Source organism: Oryx dammah, unplaced genomic scaffold (assembly GCF_014754425.2).
Source record: "Oryx dammah isolate SB20612 unplaced genomic scaffold, SCBI_Odam_1.1 HiC_scaffold_26, whole genome shotgun sequence".
NCBI classification, from domain to species: domain Eukaryota; kingdom Metazoa; phylum Chordata; class Mammalia; order Artiodactyla; family Bovidae; genus Oryx; species Oryx dammah.
In genome coordinates this window covers 92,197,497-92,215,110 of record NW_024070210.1, presented here as the reverse complement: position 1 = coordinate 92,215,110, position 17,614 = coordinate 92,197,497, and the positions used below count along the sequence as shown (strand labels likewise).

Sequence of the window (17,614 nt, the reverse complement as noted above, 5' to 3'; positions counted from 1 at the left end):
CAGGGCCTGTAATTCAGTGTTTACAGCATTAGACCACTGTCACGAAGCCATAGAGATCACAAGCGACAACCATGTGATCCAGGTACGGGAGCACTTTTTATCTTTAGACATCAAAAGAGAGCCTTTCAAGTCTGAGCCACCCTTTTCTGAGCACTTTGCTGTAATTCTCACATTTCAGCACATTTTCTTTGGAGAAAGGAACATCAAAGTATGCAAAGAAAACTGATACTCTTCGGCTGAGAATTAGATACTCAGTGGGAATAAAAATTAGTTCAGATCAGAACCTGCGATTTCTCTGACAGAGATGGGGTAAATTCTTTAGACTTTGTGGAAAGACATTGTTTATACCAAAGTATGTCAGAACCGTAAATATTTATAAATGCCTTGGGAACAGAATATTATCAGTGGTCCTCATTGATTTGCCTACAGTTGGTATTCCAGTTATAAAGCATTCTTATATAATACACGGGCTTCCCAGGTGGCACTAGTGGTAAAGAATCCTCCTGCAATCCAGGATACTGGGGTTCGATCCCTGGGCTGGGAAGATCCCCTGGAGGGCACGGCCACCCACTCCAGTATTCTCATCTGGAGCATTCCATGGACAGAGGAGCCTGGTGGGCTACAGTCCATAGGGTCCCAAAGAGTCAGACACGACTCAAGTGACTTGGCATGTATGCTTAGATAATATTTAAAGTCATCTTCCTAAGAAAATGTATTTGGCAGACAAACCTTTGTGGAAATAAAGTTGTCTTATTATTTTGGAAAGGTAGGAAATCCCATGGACAGAGGAGTCTGGCAAGCTATAATAAATCCATGGGATCACAAAGAGTCAGACACTACAGAGCAACTAACACTACAAGACATTTACACTTAGAAAATATTCTGCAGCGTAGACTCTGCACGGATGGGCACTGGCCTGCCGCCCTTGGTCTGCATCGTGGCACTGAGTGTGAGAGCCTCGCTGCCCTTGGTAGAGATAAAGACTGTGCCCAGCACAGCGCCCACGACAGCCTCTCATGTGCTTTCCTGTGAAACAGCCTGCTGCCCACACAGACACCCCGCTCCCACCTGGGGTCAGTGGTAGCAGTCACCCACTGTGTGTGGGCCCGGTCACCCATACGCTCAGGAAGTTATCTCGTTTCCCTTCAGGAACCCCATGAAGGAGACATACAGTAACACAGATGGGGAAACCAAGGCCCAGGAAAGCCAAGGAATTCCTCCAAGGAAAACCCTGGTAATAAATACTGGAACCAAAACATCCACCCGTGTCTTTTTGACTCCGGAGCCTTCCCACCTGGTTCCCTGTTTGGCTGTGTTTTTGGACTTTGTTTTGCTGGCTGTCCCATGATGTGGGTCTATAGTCTTCCTCATGATGCTGCCTGTCACTGGCCCACCTGCCCGCGGACCTGCCCTGAACTAGAGAAATCAGACATGTTTCTGCTATAGACCGAGCACAGACCTACTTCCACCTGGACTCAGTCAGTTCTGTTCATGAAACACATTTGTTTTGCACCTCCCTCTTTTTTTCTTTCTTTACAAGAGAAAAGCAGAAGTTTCTTCATATATACTTGGGTACCAAGGAGATATCCAGGGAAAGGGAGTGAACTCACACCTCCAGCTTTTACAGGGAAGCCAGGGTGTGGTTTTACTGATGAGGAGAAGGGGCTTTCTGCTCTCTACCAGCTGTCGTGTTGCAGGTAGTCCTTTCACAGATGGACAAGTCCTTCCTTCTCCAGTTAGCTCCTGATGGTCAGGAAATCTGCATCTCTGGGAGAGGTGATAGGCCGATGGTGTCACAAGCTATGAATCACTGGCAGCCTTTACCTGAAAGAGGAAGGAGCAGGGGCTGGGTCCGGTGGGTGCCTGGTTAGGGGAATCCTTGTATTAAAAGGGAAACTGTACTGATTGCAGAGTTTCCCTTTAGGCACCCTCCCAGGCCCCTTCACAAGCCTGCCAGCATCCTAAACATAAAACTCAAGCACAAGGACGAAGTTGAAGAGAAGATATTAAATATAAGGGGGAAATTTAAAAGGCCTTTGTGCCATAGATTTTAAAAGGTGTCATCATGAGTGAGTTACATCATATATGTTCTTTTTCAGTACCAGAGTCCTTCTCGGGGCAGTTCCGCTTCTCAGGGCATGTGTCTCTTAGTGAGGTGGCAGAAGCACTTGACATTCGTAAATATTCTCTCTCTCCCTTTCCATCCATTGAAATGTTTGCTTCAAAACACTTAAGTGGTGCTTACCATGTGCCAGACGCAGTACTTAGCATTTTCCACATACTCGTTTATCTCTTAAAACAATTCTGTGAAGCAGGTACTACTGTCCGAGCCGTTTTACAGATGAGGAAACTGAGGTCCAGAGAGGATCAGTAAGCCGCCCGTGGTGCTAGTGATGGACCAGAGCCAGGGTGTGAACTTGAGTGCCTTGGCTCCACAGTCCATGTCCTGGAGTACCTGTTGCATTGTGAGGTCTCCTGGCACGAATGAAGGCCTATGACTTCTACCTGTATTTACAGCCTAGTAGCAAAAGCAGGGTAAACACATAGGGAAATATGAGCATTTGGCCAACAAATAAGGAGAACAATACGTTATCAAGTATTATCCATTCCTCAGCTATTTTACTGAACAGTCCTGAATATCCAAAGACAAATCTGAAGTAACTTTTGCCCTTGAGGATGTTCATGTCTAGTCTGGGAGAGAGAAAGAAAAGAATTTAGGTCCAGTGTAATAAGGCATCAGAAGCCTGCACAGGATAGGGTGGGAGTCTTCGGAGAGGCACAGGCTCCAGCTGGGTAGGGGCTTAAGGACAGCTTGCTGGGGGCGGGTGGAATTCAGAGTTGACATGACCAGGAGGGTGGGGAAGGGCCTCTAGGCAGAGAGCAGGTGGGCAGAGTCTCACAGGTTGGGAGACAAGCCCAGGCCATCTAGCTGCAGGCAGGGCTGGGCTGGGGGACTGTGAGCCTGACCTGATGAGCAGGGGTCCTGCTGCCCGCCCAGGGAGGGCGGCGACCACCACAGGAAAGTGATAGAAGATCAGTGAAGACAGTGTCACTGCCCCTTCCTCTTCAGTGACCCCTGGAAGTCCCGAGAGCCACCTCCCAGCCCCTCCTCCCAGGGCAGACGGTGCCAGTAGAAGCCAGCTTCCCCAGGGAGCAGCTCCCCACGTGTCCCTGCATCCCTGTGTTCCCCGCTGCTGTCATCCCCGTGGAGGGCAAAAGTGATTCCATGTGCAAGACCGTTTCTGAAGCAGCACGTGGATGTTAGTTATGCCCAAAGAAACCCGTGGCCTAGATGCGGTGTGCTGACCTTCTCCCCACAGTCCTGTTGCTTGTCCCCTCCACTCAGCTGCTCATCTGGTGATTCTGTTCTTTGAGAAGAAATGGGAGGCTGTGGACAGGGCGCTGGGAGGCAGCCAAGGTGATAGCTCTAAATTCCAGGGCCCTGGACAGAATTTTGGAAAGAAGCTTCTGAGTCTGCCCATCCCAACATGTGCTCGGTGGGGACAATGCCTCAGGCCTGCGCTGTGCCCAGCTGCAAAAGGACTCCCTCCTGCCCAAGGTTTTTAACTGAATTTATGCTTCAGTTAGACCAGAAGTGGCCCCAAGGCATAGCATTGGTTAATAGACAGTGGCAATTATCTATTGATATTATCTAGACATGAGAGAGCCAATTGCTTCCTTGTAGAAATGTGACTGATAGAAGGCATGACCTGTTGAATGGAGTTCTAGTTAGTTTTTTTTTTAAGACTTTTTTCTGATGTGGACCATTTTCAAGTCTTTATTGGATTTGTCACAATATTGCTTCTGTTTCATGTTTTGGTTTTTTGGCTGTAAGGCATGTGGGATCGAACCCACATCCCCTGCATTGGAAGGTAAAGTCTTAACCACTGGGTCAACAGGGACATCCCTCTAGTTAATTTCTATGGGTTCTTTTTTTTCTGCGTTTTTCCTTATTTCATGGGCAGTGGGTGATGAATAAGGCCCATTGCAAGCTGGCACTAGTAGATAAAGGTTTCTTGCTGTTTTTACTGCTGAAGAATTTCTTCCAGTTTCCAGAGGGCCCAGGGTGCTGGGATGGCAAAGTAAGCGCATTACTGGTCAGGAGGGAGCCCACCCACTGGGGCCGGGGGACTCGTCTAGACCCGTATCAGAGAACGCTGGCCCAGGGCACGTTTTCTGTGCCCTGACAAGTGTTCTGTGGGCACACAGCATCCTGTCCTGACCCATACCCACTTCCCATTCACAGTATGTCAACCCAGCCTTCGAAAGGATGATGGGCTACCACAAAGGTGAACTGCTGGGGAAAGAACTCGCCGAGCTGCCCAAAAGCGACAAGAACCGGGCAGACCTTCTCGACACCATCAATACCTGCATCAAGAAGGGCAAGGTGAGTGAAACCAGACCCATCCACAGACCCCGCCCAACTAATATGTCATCTCTTTCACATGAGCTTGTTTAATAATATTACAGTTAAGTGAAAAATCTCTTTGTTTGTAAGATGAGTTAAAATCTGAGTTAATTTTGGATAGCAGGCAAGTCTGGTGCTTATCACTATGATGTAGAATCTGAAAATTTTGTACAAGGAAGTTTCTTCCTTCCTGTGATTATGTCTCACCTAGGATGGCTGGAAATTCATACCTATCTCCAAGCAGGGTTCCTCCCAGGGTTTAGTTTATCCAGTGTTTGAAGGACTAGGATTTAGTATCAGTATTTACATGTTTCATAGGCCCACTTTTCAAGCATTTTTTTCCTATTCTTTTTACTCATCACAGTTGAGTAGAGACATACAGCTCCCTCGTCCCTACCTCGGCATCTGTCCGGCAGCCTCCTCTGCATCCCAGCAGATGAAGGCAGTGGTGTGGATGCAGTGGGCATTTACCACAAGCCCTTCCTTCCAGACCGCGGCCCTTGGATCCGGAACTGCCTGGGCATTTTCTTGGAAGCACTCAGATGCTTTCTCTGATGTGAAGGAGTTCGATAGCTTTGCATTTATTTACTGGGGGACCATTTTATGGGAGTACAATAAGTTTAGGTTATAAATGATGGCCAGAATTAATAGAAGAATATTAGGGGAGAGAGACCAAAAAGGAAGCAAGAATACTGCTGGAAGAGTGCTGCCACCCCGGTGGCCCCGGCCTGCATACCAGGTGGCCTTCCCGCGTGAGTATTTGGGTGAGGAGAGGCGGCAGAGCATCTCACGTCCTGATTCAGCCACTTCCTCCCAGAAGCAGTGGAGGTGCCGCAGGCTCCCCCTGGAGGCCGCCAGGCTCTTCGTCCTGCCCAGTTCCCCGGGGTCTGGATGCGGGAGGAACCTCATACTCCCCTTTGCCTCATCCATGGAACCTACCAGGAGCCAGACTAAGCCCAGAGAAGGCTTGACTGGAGACCCCAGAGGATAGTAGCAGGGAAGTTGAGATAGATTTATAACCACGTTTTCTACATCCTCATGTGGGCAGATTAGTTCGCGTCACTGAGCCTCGGTCTGCAACTGAAGGGTGATGAATACCAGGCTCGCAGGTTGTCATAAAGACCTCAAGAGAGACCTTAAGGAACTCCCTGACCTGGTGCCACCACACCCATGGGGCTGAGAGCCCAGAGCCTGGCAGGGGCAGCCTGGCAGTGGCGGGGCTCGATCCTTGTGGGCCTTGTGCCCCGTGAGTCTAAGCCTTGTGTAGTCAGCACCACGGTGGGCGCAGCTGGAGAGCGGTGTCCTGTGGGGTGTAGGAAAAGCACGTGGGAATTTCACTGCTGAACGTGATGAGACCCTCTGTAGGAGCCGCTGAGTACCTGGACGGAGGGATCTTGAGAGCTCTCTTTGTCCGTGTAGGAGTGGCAAGGGGTCTACTACGCCAGACGGAAATCCGGTGACAGCATCCAGCAGCACGTGACGATCACGCCGGTGATCGGCCAAGGAGGGTGAGCGCCAACTCTTAGCCTCTGCTGCTTGAGGGGCCCCTGTGGGCATCGGGTTCGTATATGGGAAATGCACGTGGGTTAAACCCACCAATACAACAGGATTGGGTGTGTGCATAACGCATGCCGAGGCCGCCTCCACGCAGCCACTGAACAAATCACCCCTCTTCTCCTGCCTGTGGGCCTTCTGAAGCCTCAGCCCAACTGTCCACCTCCGCCTGGTTGTCTGTGGTTGTCCCCACGCCCCAAGGGGCCAATTTCTAGACCTTCCCTTGTCATCACTGCGGCTACAGAACTTCGAGGCTCCCTGCCTCAGCCCCGCCTGGGAGCTGAGCTCCTCTCCTTGGGGTACCGGCTCTGTGATGATTCTCTCCAGGCCTCGGGGCTCATTCACAAGGGGAGGGAGCATGAGGGTCATGCTTAGGAGAGAAAGGTGTCTGACTAGAAGCTGAGGCAGCTGATTCCATGTAACTTCAGCTTACCAGAGGAGCCTATTCATTTGCAGAGAAACAAAGAAAATATGCAATTTCTTTTCCTTCTCCCAGTTGTTTGGTGAGAAGGTTTATGGAGCCAAACAGGACCCCCTTAACAGTACCCCACCGAGGAGACTTTGTACAGGCGCCTAGAGTCAACCAACCAGCCTCTTAGTATAGGTGTACAAGGTACACACGCTGCTGAGTGACGTTTTGGACAAAGAGCAGTTACGGTGTGAATAACCAGGAAGGAGAGCCCTGTCCGTGACTTACTGTGTGTGTGTTAATCACTCAGTCGTGTCCGACTCTTCACAACCACATGGACTGAAGCCCACCAGACTCCTCTGTCCAAGGAACTCTCTAGACCAGAATACTGGAGTGGGTTGCCGTTTCCTCCTCCAGGGGATCCTCCTGACCCAGGGATGGACCCCAGGTTCCAGCATTGCGGGCAGCTTCTTTACCGTCTGAGCCACTGGGGAAGGTTGGAGAGCATTTTGTAGCCAGCAAAGTGTCCATAGGGTGCTTCCCCTCCGATTTCACTTATTGGGTAGTTTTGAAACTGTTCCTGCTCAGTTCAGAGGCCACTGTCCCATGTTTCCTGCCGCTCTGCTTCCCTCCAGGTGGCGGAGGCACCAGCAGGCCCTGAGCGGGGCTCACGAGCTTGCAGAGAAAGGCCCCCGAGGGCCCCCCCCCCCGCCCCCGCAGGCCTCCGTGGGGCATTCCCAGCAGCGGTCAGAACTCAGGGCCACGCTGGCCATCGGTCATTGTTTGCGACTTCTTCCGGGGACTGTGTTTTCAACCTAAGAAACACTTGTGTGTTGTGTGTGACCAGAATTCTTAGCTTACAAAGCAGAGGAGACCATGTTACTGTTCGGTGATTTCTGCCAGGATGAGTTTTTCTGATCTTTCTGATTTTACGGGTAAGAACAAGAAGTTCTGTTGTCCAGAGGGAGTGTTATTTCCAGCCCCCACCACCAATATTTACCCCCAGTGAACTATCAGAAGAAAGTCTTATTAAGGGTAGGGACATTTTTACCTCTTCCTATTTACTGAAGCTCAATACAGAATAACCAGCATATTCGATTCTCTCTTCAGAGTCCTCCAGAGAAAACAGAATCAAAGAGAGAGAGAAACAGAGAAGAGGTTCCTTACTGTGAAACCTAACGTGGCCTGTGAAATTCTAGCTGCTCTCGAGAAAAGTCTGCCTGGAGCTGATCTTTGTATAGCGCTAAGGCACCTGCTGTCTTTTCCGTCTCCTTGTGGTGATGACCAAGACCACAGGCTGTCTTGGGATTCTGTCCATGACCTGAAAATAAGAGGACTTTTCTCTGCCCTGAAAAATGCCATCATGCACGATGACCGGGCTGTGAGAGAATGTGGAATCTTAAATATAAAAATAGCAACCACGGAGTTTGGTCAGTGTCCAGATGAGTCTTGGCCTTCTATATAAGCTATAAAAGTGTTCATGTCTGCAGAATTAAAACCCATTTTGTTTGGAGTAGCATTTCATCCTGTCACCAAGGCTGTCTAGGAGCCAGCCCTCAGGAGTCAGTTAGAAATGAAGTATCCATTAAGGGAGTGTTTCTGAGCCAGCTATGATTAAAAGGAGAGCCCAGTTTTTGAAGGCAGGTATAGATGGTGTGTATAAAATAAGATGCATCTTTTATCGATTGTGTTTTATTGGAATTTAAAACCTGCCCCAGAATGGACCCTGGAGTTTTACTTGAAGATTCTGTGGATGTTTTCGTTTGCTGACTTGTTGAATTGTCTCATATCTGACTCACTAATCATGGATTATTTATGTTATTAGGAAAATCAGGCATTTCGTCTCCCTCAAGAAACTGTGTTGTACCACTGACAAAAACAAGCAGGTAAGGCGTTCAGTTTGCTCCACGTGCTTTGTCGGCGTGACCGTGCATCCGTTACCCTCTCACCACTGCTCTCTGTCTGTCTTTCTCTGTATCTACGGTAGTTGCCAATTTAGAGGCTTTGGGGCAAAATGACGCCCTTAGACAAATAGTAAAAGAAAAGACTCTCCAGCAAGCCTATGCACTTTATTAGTAATGCTACATAGGTTATGATTTAGCTTGTGACTGAACAGCGCAGGACCAATATATTTAATGAGATCATAAAATGTTTTTTCTTCCAAATAAAAGCTGCTCTAATTTTCTACCTTAATTTCTTATATGAAAAGTATAGATTTATTTGAGCATTTCACCCCTATGAATTCATGTCAAAACCAGAAATCATTTCCAATTAGTACTGCGATTTTCTTTAACCATTATGTCATGCAGAACAATCGGAGAAGGCACTGGCGCCCCACTCCAGTACTCTTGCCTGGAAAATCCCATGGACGGAGGAGCCTCAGTCCATGGGGTTTCGAAGAGTCGGACACGACTGAGCGACTTCACTTTCACTTTTCACTTTCATGCATTGGAGAAGGAAATGGCAACCCACTCCAGTGTTCTTGCCTGGAGAGTCCCAGGGATGGTGGAGCCTGGTGGGCTGCCGTCCATGGGGTTGCACAGAGTCGGACACGACTGATGCAACTTAGCAGCAGCAGCAGCATGCAGAGCAATATATTTGAGTGTTTTCTGAAGTAACAGAATTGTAATAAGTTGCCATATTTAGGAACTTTATTTAGGTAGTTTTATCATAGAGAACAGCAATGGTGTGTCATTTTTTCTTTTTGATTTATACTTTAGTACTGGATTGTGTGTATTTTCACTTTATGCGTTAAAGTTTATTGATTAAAAGCTATTCAACAAACATAATTACCAATGGTCTATTTTTTAATAAAAATCTATTTATTTAGATATACTAGATGTGCAATATTATGTAAATTTCAGTACAACATAGTGATTCACAATTTTTAAAAAGTTATAGTCCATTTATAGTTATTATAAAATATTGCCTATAATCCCTGTATATCCATTTAGCTTATTTATTTGATACCTGGTAGTTTATGCCTCTTAATTCCCTGCCCAGTTTTCCTCTCCTCCTTTCCTTTTTCCCACTGGTAACCACTAGTTCTCTATCCCTGAGTCTTTCTTTTTTGTTCATTCATTTTATTTTTTATATTCCACATATAAGTGATATCATACGGTCTTTCTCTGCCTTATTTCGCTTCACATAATACCCTCCAAGTGCATCCATGTTGTTGCAAATGGCAAGATTTCATTCTTTTTTATGGCTGAATACTATTCCACTGTGTGTGGGTGTGTGTGTGTGTGATCTATTTTTTAAAACCTTTCAAACATGGCCTTTGACCTAGATGAAGATTTTAATTGAAGGGACAGTGTCTGTCAAGGATATGAAGGGCTTCAGGGCATAATCCCTTTCGGGTAGCATGTCGGAGACCTGGGAGGTGACTGGGGTTAGGAAGAAGCCTGGCCAGGCAAGGAGGTAAACTAGAGAACTGCAGACTAAAGATTTCTGGGCTCTTCCCACTGAGAAGGTGGCTTCCAAGGACACAGGCTGAGTACAGTGAGCTTCCAGCTGGTATGTAAACCCTTGGAAGGTATCCATGCCCATGCTTCTTTAGAAACTAATGATTCAGTATTTGTATATATTGTGAAGTGATATATATAAGTAATTCTAGTTAACATCTATCACCATACATGGTTACAAGTTTATTCTTTTAATGAAAATGTGGAATACCAGCTCTTAGCAAATTTCAAATATGCAACGTGGCATTACTAACCGTAGCCCACGTTATACACCCCATCCTCAGGACTTACTTGTTATAACTGGAAGCTTGTACTTTTTGACCTCCTGCATCCCTTTCACCCACCCCACCCCCACCTCTGGCAACTACCAAACTATTGTCTGTATGAGTCTGAGTTTTTGTTTTAGACTCCAGGTATAAACGATAATATATTGTATCTGTCTTTCTCTACCTGACTTACTTCACTTACCATGGTGCCCTCAAGGTCTATCCGTGTTGTTTCAAATGGCAAGATTTCCTTCTTTCTTGTGGCTAAATAATATTTCATTGTGTGTGTAGAAACCACATTTTCTTTATCCATTCAGCCATCCATGGGCACTTGGGTTGTTTCCATGTCTTAGCTATTGTAAGTAACGCTGCAGTAAACATGGGCTGTATATATCTTTTAGAGCTAGTGATTTTATTTCCTTTGGATAAATACCCAGGAGTGGAATTTCTGGATCATATGGTAATCCCATTTTTAATTTTTTTAAGAACTCCTCTGCTGTTTCCTATACTGGCTGCACCAATTTACATTCTCACCAGCAGTGCACAAGGATTCCCTTTTCTTGACATCCTGGACAACTCTTGTTATTTGTTTTTTATTTACTTTTTGGTAATAGCCATCTTAATGAGTGTGAGTTTATATCTCATTATGGTTTTGATTTGTATTTCCCTGATAATTAATGATGTTGAAAACTTATTTGTGTACCTGGAAGTCTTCTTTAGAAAAATGTCTGTTTAAATCCTCCACGCATTTTAAAAATTGGATTGTTTGTTTGCTATTGCTATTGAGTTGTATGATTTCTTTATATTTTTTAGATGCTAACTCCCTTATCAGCTCTGTGATTTACAAATATTTTCTCCCATTTGGTATGATATCCTTTCATTTTCTTGATGACTTTGTGTAGTCCCAGTTAATTATTTTTGGGGTCTTTTTTTGCCCTTGCTTTTGCTGTCAAAAAAAATCACTGCCAAGACCAACGTCCAAGGAGCTTATCTCCTATGGTTTCTTCTAGGATTTTCATGATTTCTTATGTTCAAAACTGTAATCAATTTTGAGTAGATTTTTGTGTATGGTGTAAGATAGTGGTTCCGTTTCATTCTTTCCCATGTGGGTATTTAATTTCCAACATCATTTACTAAAGAGACTGTTCTTTCCTCTTTGTATGTTCTTGGCTTCTTTGTCATAAATTAATTGACCGTATAAATATGTGGGTTACATCTGGACTCTCTGTTGATCTGCATCAGTAGGTACATTGATCTGTGTGTCTGTTTTTATGCCAGTACCATACTGTCTTGACTACTATGACTTTGTAGCATAGTTTGGAATAACAAAGTGTGATACCTCCAGCTTTGTTCTTCTTTCTTAAGAATATTAGGAAAGCATTCCAGAATAGCAAAAGCAACCATGTACTTTTTGGAAAGATTTAGTTCACCATAAAAATGCCTCCATCAGCATAGTTTCATCTGGAATCAAGCGGTTTTCACTAAACACATTATTGACTGGGGGATTTTTGTAGAAACTGATATCTGTGGTGTTACTGCGTCTCCAGTCAGTTACGTGTTAATACCGTAAGTCTATGCAGAGAAGCAAGTCCTTGGAGACCTCTGAGGAAGGAGGGGAACTGACTTTCATAGGTAAAAAAAAAAAAAATTCAGCCTCCAAGTTTAGACATTGAAGGCAGAAGGATGCGGTCTACGTGAGAGGGGAGATGGGTGCAGGGAGAACCGTAGGACATCCTGGTGGCTTTTTGGAGACACACGAGTGACCCCAGGTGGGGCAAGCCAGCGCAGGGGCCGTACACCAGAGTGCAGGACACAGGCCCACTGGGCTCATTCACGCCTTTGCAGGAACGCGTCAAGTCAGCCCAGATCCAAAACCAGCGCAGCCTCTGCCGCTAGCCAGGCCCTGCTCCTTCTCCTTTGCCACTTTCTCCTTTAGTGAATGGGACCCTGTCTCCTGTTATCATTCTCCCTGCAGCTCCATGTACCCAAATTCTGCCAGACATCCACGGTCCAGCCCCAGAACATCAAGTTCCAGCTCCGACCTCAAGCCCCTGAAGTGCCTTCTTTGCTGTGCGTCACGCCCACCCTTATGATGCCACCCCTGTGCCTCCCTGCCCTCTTCTCTCCAGCAGGGTCCTTGGGCTGTGCTTGTCTTTGTGTGCCTGTGCTGCCTGGCCCTTAGTGGGTTCCTAAGCTGTCGGTGAGCTGGGATGGACTTGAGTGTCCGGGTCCTGGCTTCTTGCCACCTGTAAGCTCTTCTTGCCTCTCGGGGTGGAGGCGAGCCCTTCGCACAGGATTTAGGGATGCAGAAGAAGAGGGGCCACCTCCTCTTTTCTGAGGCTCGAAATAGAAATGTCTTTACTGCCATAAATTAGCTGCTGTTCTGAGAAGGGTGAAAACGCGGGGCTCAGATGTCCTGAGCCATTGACGTCACTTAATGGTGCTGCACTGGCCGGGAGGGACACTTTAGACTTTCTGATAACAAAGGATTTTTATATCTCTGGCCAGCCATGGTGTTTTTCCTCTTCATCAAAGGAGGCAGCAGTGAATAGTGATGGGTCTGTGACAGGAAGGCTCCCTGGGGGGTGGGAGCAGCCCGTCTACAGGCAGCTTCGGGAGCACTGCTTTCTGGGGTTTAGCCCTGACGTCAGAATCCCCCCATGGGTCTGCATTTTAACACAGGATGAAACTGGAAGCCAGGCTGCTGTCTGCTGGTGGTGCTTGACATCAGCAAAGATCTTTTTTTTTCCCTGGATCTTTCCTAGAAGCACAGCCCACCTAATAAGCATCTCCTGAAAAGATTCCCTTGTTCCTGTAGGTTTTTGCCAAAAGGCTGGAAATGCCGAGAGGTTTGTCTGCTGTCAACATCAGCTCCCCCAGCAGCACTCTCACACTTTCTCCCCAGATAAAGTATTAATATTAAACAGCTGTTCTGTCTGGTTCCAGGGACACAGTCTCTGCTCCAGAAGCCATGGGGTCCACAGACAGATAAACAGGACATGTTCCTAGAGCACAGCGTGGGGAGGTGTGAACCGGGTGCTGGAGAAGCACAAAACACAGGACCGACTGAGGCTGCCTAGGATTTTTTAGGTGTCCTCTAGGACAGAGGGCTACAAGCTACGGGCCAAACGTGGCCTGCTTTGTAAATAAAGTTTTATTGGCTCACAGCCTCACTCTTGGTTACATAGCACCTGTGGCTGCTTTTACTCAACAGCAGGGTCGAGCAGGTACAGTGGGGGCCGTGTGCCCAGCAAACCCTAAAATAAGTGCTCTCTGGCCCTTTACAGAAAAACATTGGCCTGCCTCATTTCTGAAAGGTGATTTTCTTTCTTGGATCTCCTACTTTCTGAGGTCAGGGACCATCTGCCAGTCCCCTGAAAGGCCCCCCTCCATGCCTGTGGGATTTCAGGGATCTGCAAAGCACAGTCCAGGGGTCAGACATGTATACTGGAAGGAGGCTTCCGGGATCCCAGCTTTACACCCGCTCTTCCTAAGCTGGCCTGGTCAAAGCAGAGGGGGTGTCAACATTGCCTCCCCCATAGTGCCTACCCCCAGCCCAGTTTCAGCGCAGCCCACATCCTCATTCCTGCAAGCCTTGGCCATTAGAATACGGGGAGCATCAGTCCGTTCAGTTGCTCAGTCATGTCCGACTCTTTGCGACCCCATGGACTGCAGCACACCAGGCCTCCCTGTCCATCACCAACTCCCAGAGTTTACCCAAATTCATGTCCATTGAGTCAGCGATGCCATCCAACCATCTCATCCTCTGTCATCCCCTTCTCCTCCCGCCTTCAATTTTTCCCAGCATCAGGGTCTTTTCCAGTGAGTCAGTTCTTCACATGAGGTGGCCAAAGTATTGGAGTTTCAGCTTCAGCATCAGTCCTTCCACTGAATATTCAAGATTGATCTCCTTTAGGATGGATTGGTTGGATCTCCTTTCAGTCCAAGGGACTCTCAAGAGTCTTCTCCAATGCCACAGTTCAAAAGCATCAATTCTTTGGTGCTCAGCTTTCTTTAGAATCCAACTCTCACATCCATACATGACTATTGGGAAAACCATAGCCTTGACTAGATGGACCTTAGTCGGCGAAGTAATGTCTCTGGCTTTTGAATATACTATCTAGGTTGCTCATAACTTTCCTTCCAAGGAGTAAGCGTCTTTTAATTTCATGGCTGCAGTCACATCTGCACTGATTTTGGAGCCCCCCAAAATTAAGTCTGTCACTGTTTCCACTGTTTCCCCATCTATTTGCTATGAAGTGATGGGACCAGATGCCATGATCTTAGTTTTCTGAATGCTGAGTTTTAAGCCAACTTTTTCACTCTCCTCTTTCACTTTCATCAAGAGGCTCTGTAGGCGGGGGCCGTTGGCTCCAGACAAATAAACATGGAGTCCATCTTCCACGAAAAACAAGAAGGCTCACTTTGTGCTCAACATTGCTTGAATAACCTACTACAAGGAGAATACTTCAGCCCTGTGGAATTATCTTCAATTGCACATCAGCTGGATGAGGAAGAGAGGATGAGAATGGCAGAAGGAGGAGTTACTAGTGAAGACTATCGCACATTTTTGCAGCAGCCTTCTGGAAATATGGATGACAGTGGCTTTTTCTCTATTCAAGTTATAAGCAATGCCTTGAAAGTTTGGGGTTTAGAACTAATCCTGTTTAACAGTCCAGAGTACCAGAGGCTCAGGATTGATCCCATAAATGAAAGATCATTTATATGCAACTATAAAGAACACTGGTTTACAGTTAGAAAATTAGGAAAACAGTGGTTCAACTTGAATTCTCTTTTGACGGGTCCAGAATTAATATCAGACACATACCTTGCACTTTTCTTGGCTCAGTTACAACAGGAAGGTTACTCTATATTTGTTGTTAAGGGTGATCTGCCAGATTGTGAAGCTGACCAACTTCTACAGATGATCAGGGTCCAACAGATGCATCGACCAAAACTTATTGGAGAAGAATTAGCACAACTTAAAGAACAGAGAGTCCAGAAAACAGATCTAGAACGTGTCTTAGAAGTAAATGATGGGACAGGAATGTTAGACGAGGATGAGGAGGACTTTCAGAGGGCTCTGGCACTAAGTTGCCAAGAAATTGACATGGACGATGAAGAGGCCGATCTCCGCAGGGCCATTCAGCTCAGTATGCAAGGTACTTCCAGAAATAGATGTCAAGATACCCCACAGACATCAGGTTCACATCCTACTTCAGAAGAGCTACGGAAGAGAAGAGAAGCCTACTTTGAAAAGTAAAGTAGTTGGGACCATATTAAAAAAAAAAAAAAAAGAGGCTCTGTAGTTGTTCTTCGCTTTCTGCCATAAGGGTGGTGTCATCTGCATATCTGAGGTTATTGATATTTCTACCAGCAATTTTGATACCAGCTTGTGCTTCATCTCGTCCAGCGTTTCTCATGATATACTCTGCATATATGTTAAATAAGCAGGGTGACAATATACAGCCTTGACATACTCCTTTCCTAATTAGGAGCCAGTCTGTTGTTCCATGTCCGGTTCTAACTGTTACTTCTTGACCTGCATACAGATTTCTCAGGAGGCAGGTCAGGTGGTCTGATAGTCCCATCTCTTTCAGAATTTTCCACTGTTTGTTGTGATCCACACAGTCAAAGGCTTTGGCATAGTTAATGAGGCAGAAGTAGATGTTTTTCTGGAACTCTCTTGCTTTTTTGATGATACAATGGATGTTGGCAATTTGATCTCTGGTTCCTCTTTTCTAAATACAGCTTGATCATCTGGAAGTTCACGGTTCACGTATTGCTAAAACCTGGCTTGGTGAATTTTGAGCATTACTTTAGTAGCATATGAGATGAGTGCAATTATACAGTAGTTTAAGCATTCTTTGGCTTTGCCTTTCTTTGGGATTAGAATGAAAACTGACCTTTTCCAGTCGTGCTGAGTTTTGCAAATTTGCTGGCATATTTTAGGATTTGAAATAGCTCAACTGGAATTCTATCACCTCCACTAGCTTTGTTCGTAGTGATGCTTTCTAAGGCCCACTTGACTTTGCATTGCAGGATGTCTGGCTCTAGGTGAGTGATCACACCATCCTGATTATCTGGGTTGTGAAGATCTTTTTTGTGTAGTTCTTCTGTGTATTCTTGCTGGGGAGCATAGTGCTCTCAAACACCAGGCATCCGTAGCAGGCTTGGAGCCCTGGGACGAGTGCGGGGCTGCAGCTGCTGAGGTCTGTCAGACTGCATCACCTATCCCTGTTTTCATGGAGGAGGGGGACACGCAGCCATAGCAAAGCCTCTGGGAGAGGCACGTGTCTCATGTCCAGTAAGAGGAAGTGGTTTTGTTGTGAAGTCAGAAAGCACAGCCCACCCAATGAGCAGCTCCCAAAAAGACTCCATTGTTCCCCGGGTATAGCAGGAGAAAATCATGGCCGGCCTCAGAGGAGATGGTCTGCTTTCTGACTAATTAACATTACAGGACATAGGCTGGTTGCGAGCAGCCTGAGACCAATTTGACCTGGACTTTGCACAGGGCTTTCCAGAGCTAGATGAGAGAAGTTCCTGCCTTTGGAATTTCACTGAGCACCTCCTCACCCTCATGACAGGAAGGTTGTTTCAGCCCTGGAAAATAGGAAGGACATAATCTCTGAATGCAGGAGAGCTATTTAATGTGGATCCATTTGGCTTAGTGGAATCTTTGTTTCTATCAGTGAAAACGGATGCAGTCATCATCACAGACTAACATCAGTATGGGGACAGGCATTTGGAAGTGCCTGCTTTAAAAGCACTTTCACACACGTGACCTACTTTGGGGATAGTAGAGGCAGAAATAGGGACTGAATTGGCCAAGTTTGCAGTTATGAAACCTTGCTTTGAGACAAGCTTTTCAGGGTTCATGCTACCATGCCATTGTATACAAGAGACTTGAGTATCTGTGGATTTTGATATCCATGGGGGTGGAGGACGACTGGGGGGTGGGTCCCATGGATGCCAAGGGACGACTGTATTTTGTTTTATAGTAAACTATTTAACCTTGAAATTGTTGTAAAGATTAGGGGAGGATAGAACTTTGCTGTAGTAAAAATGCATAATACTAAGCCTGTCATAATGGCCTAAAACAAGATACATAGGATGTGGAGTGCCAGGGAGTGAGAAAAAGGAGTGGAACAGATCTTCAGTTTTGTAAAGACTTTGAGTGAGGAAGGAGAAATGCAGCCCTGAAGGCAGAAGCAGTGGAAAGTTTTAAGGTATCATACTAGGCTCAACATGGGAAAGAATTAGAATTGAAAATATTAGAATGGAAGTGGAATTGGTAGCCTTTGTGGGTAGTGCGTTCACTCCCATGGGAGGTAATCAAATAGAAGTACACTGAGCCTTCAGTGGGAAAAGCTGTCTAGGAAGGTCATGCATTGGCCAGAGGTTAGACTAGAGCAGTGGTTCTCTAAATGTGGTTCCCAGGAGCAGTCGTGGCCCCAGGAATTTGTCAGACTGACACAGCTCAACTGCAGGATCAGAAATTCAGCGGGTGGGC

General features: G+C 46.3%; 2 protein-coding genes across 3 annotated transcripts in view; both read left to right on the top strand.

Moving 5' to 3' along the window:
- Positions 1-17,614, top strand: part of PDE8B (phosphodiesterase 8B) — a 111,446-nt gene that overhangs the window by 32,184 nt on the left and 61,648 nt on the right. The window contains exons 6-9 of the mRNA XM_040225917.1: positions 4-82; positions 4,247-4,387; positions 5,828-5,916; positions 8,197-8,257. Of these exons, the coding sequence (XP_040081851.1) occupies positions 4-82; positions 4,247-4,387; positions 5,828-5,916; positions 8,197-8,257 (370 nt within the window). The remainder of the gene's footprint in view (positions 1-3; positions 83-4,246; positions 4,388-5,827; positions 5,917-8,196; positions 8,258-17,614) is intronic.
- Positions 14,469-15,370, top strand: LOC120852591 (ataxin-3). Of its 2 annotated transcripts, XM_040225921.1 has the most exons (2): positions 14,489-14,722; positions 14,876-15,370. In XM_040225921.1, exons 1-2 carry the CDS (start codon positions 14,489-14,491, stop codon positions 15,362-15,364), a joined length of 723 nt encoding a protein of 240 aa, XP_040081855.1. In that variant the 3' UTR covers positions 15,365-15,370. The 2 variants fall into 2 exon arrangements, with proteins under 2 accessions (XP_040081854.1, XP_040081855.1); XM_040225920.1 differs by having other exon boundaries at positions 14,469-15,370.

Excerpts from the sequence above, each read along its gene's own strand:
- LOC120852591 (XM_040225920.1), top strand. The coding sequence starts at position 14,489 with ATGGAGTCCATCTTCCACGAAAAACAAGAAGGCTCACTTTGTGCTCAA.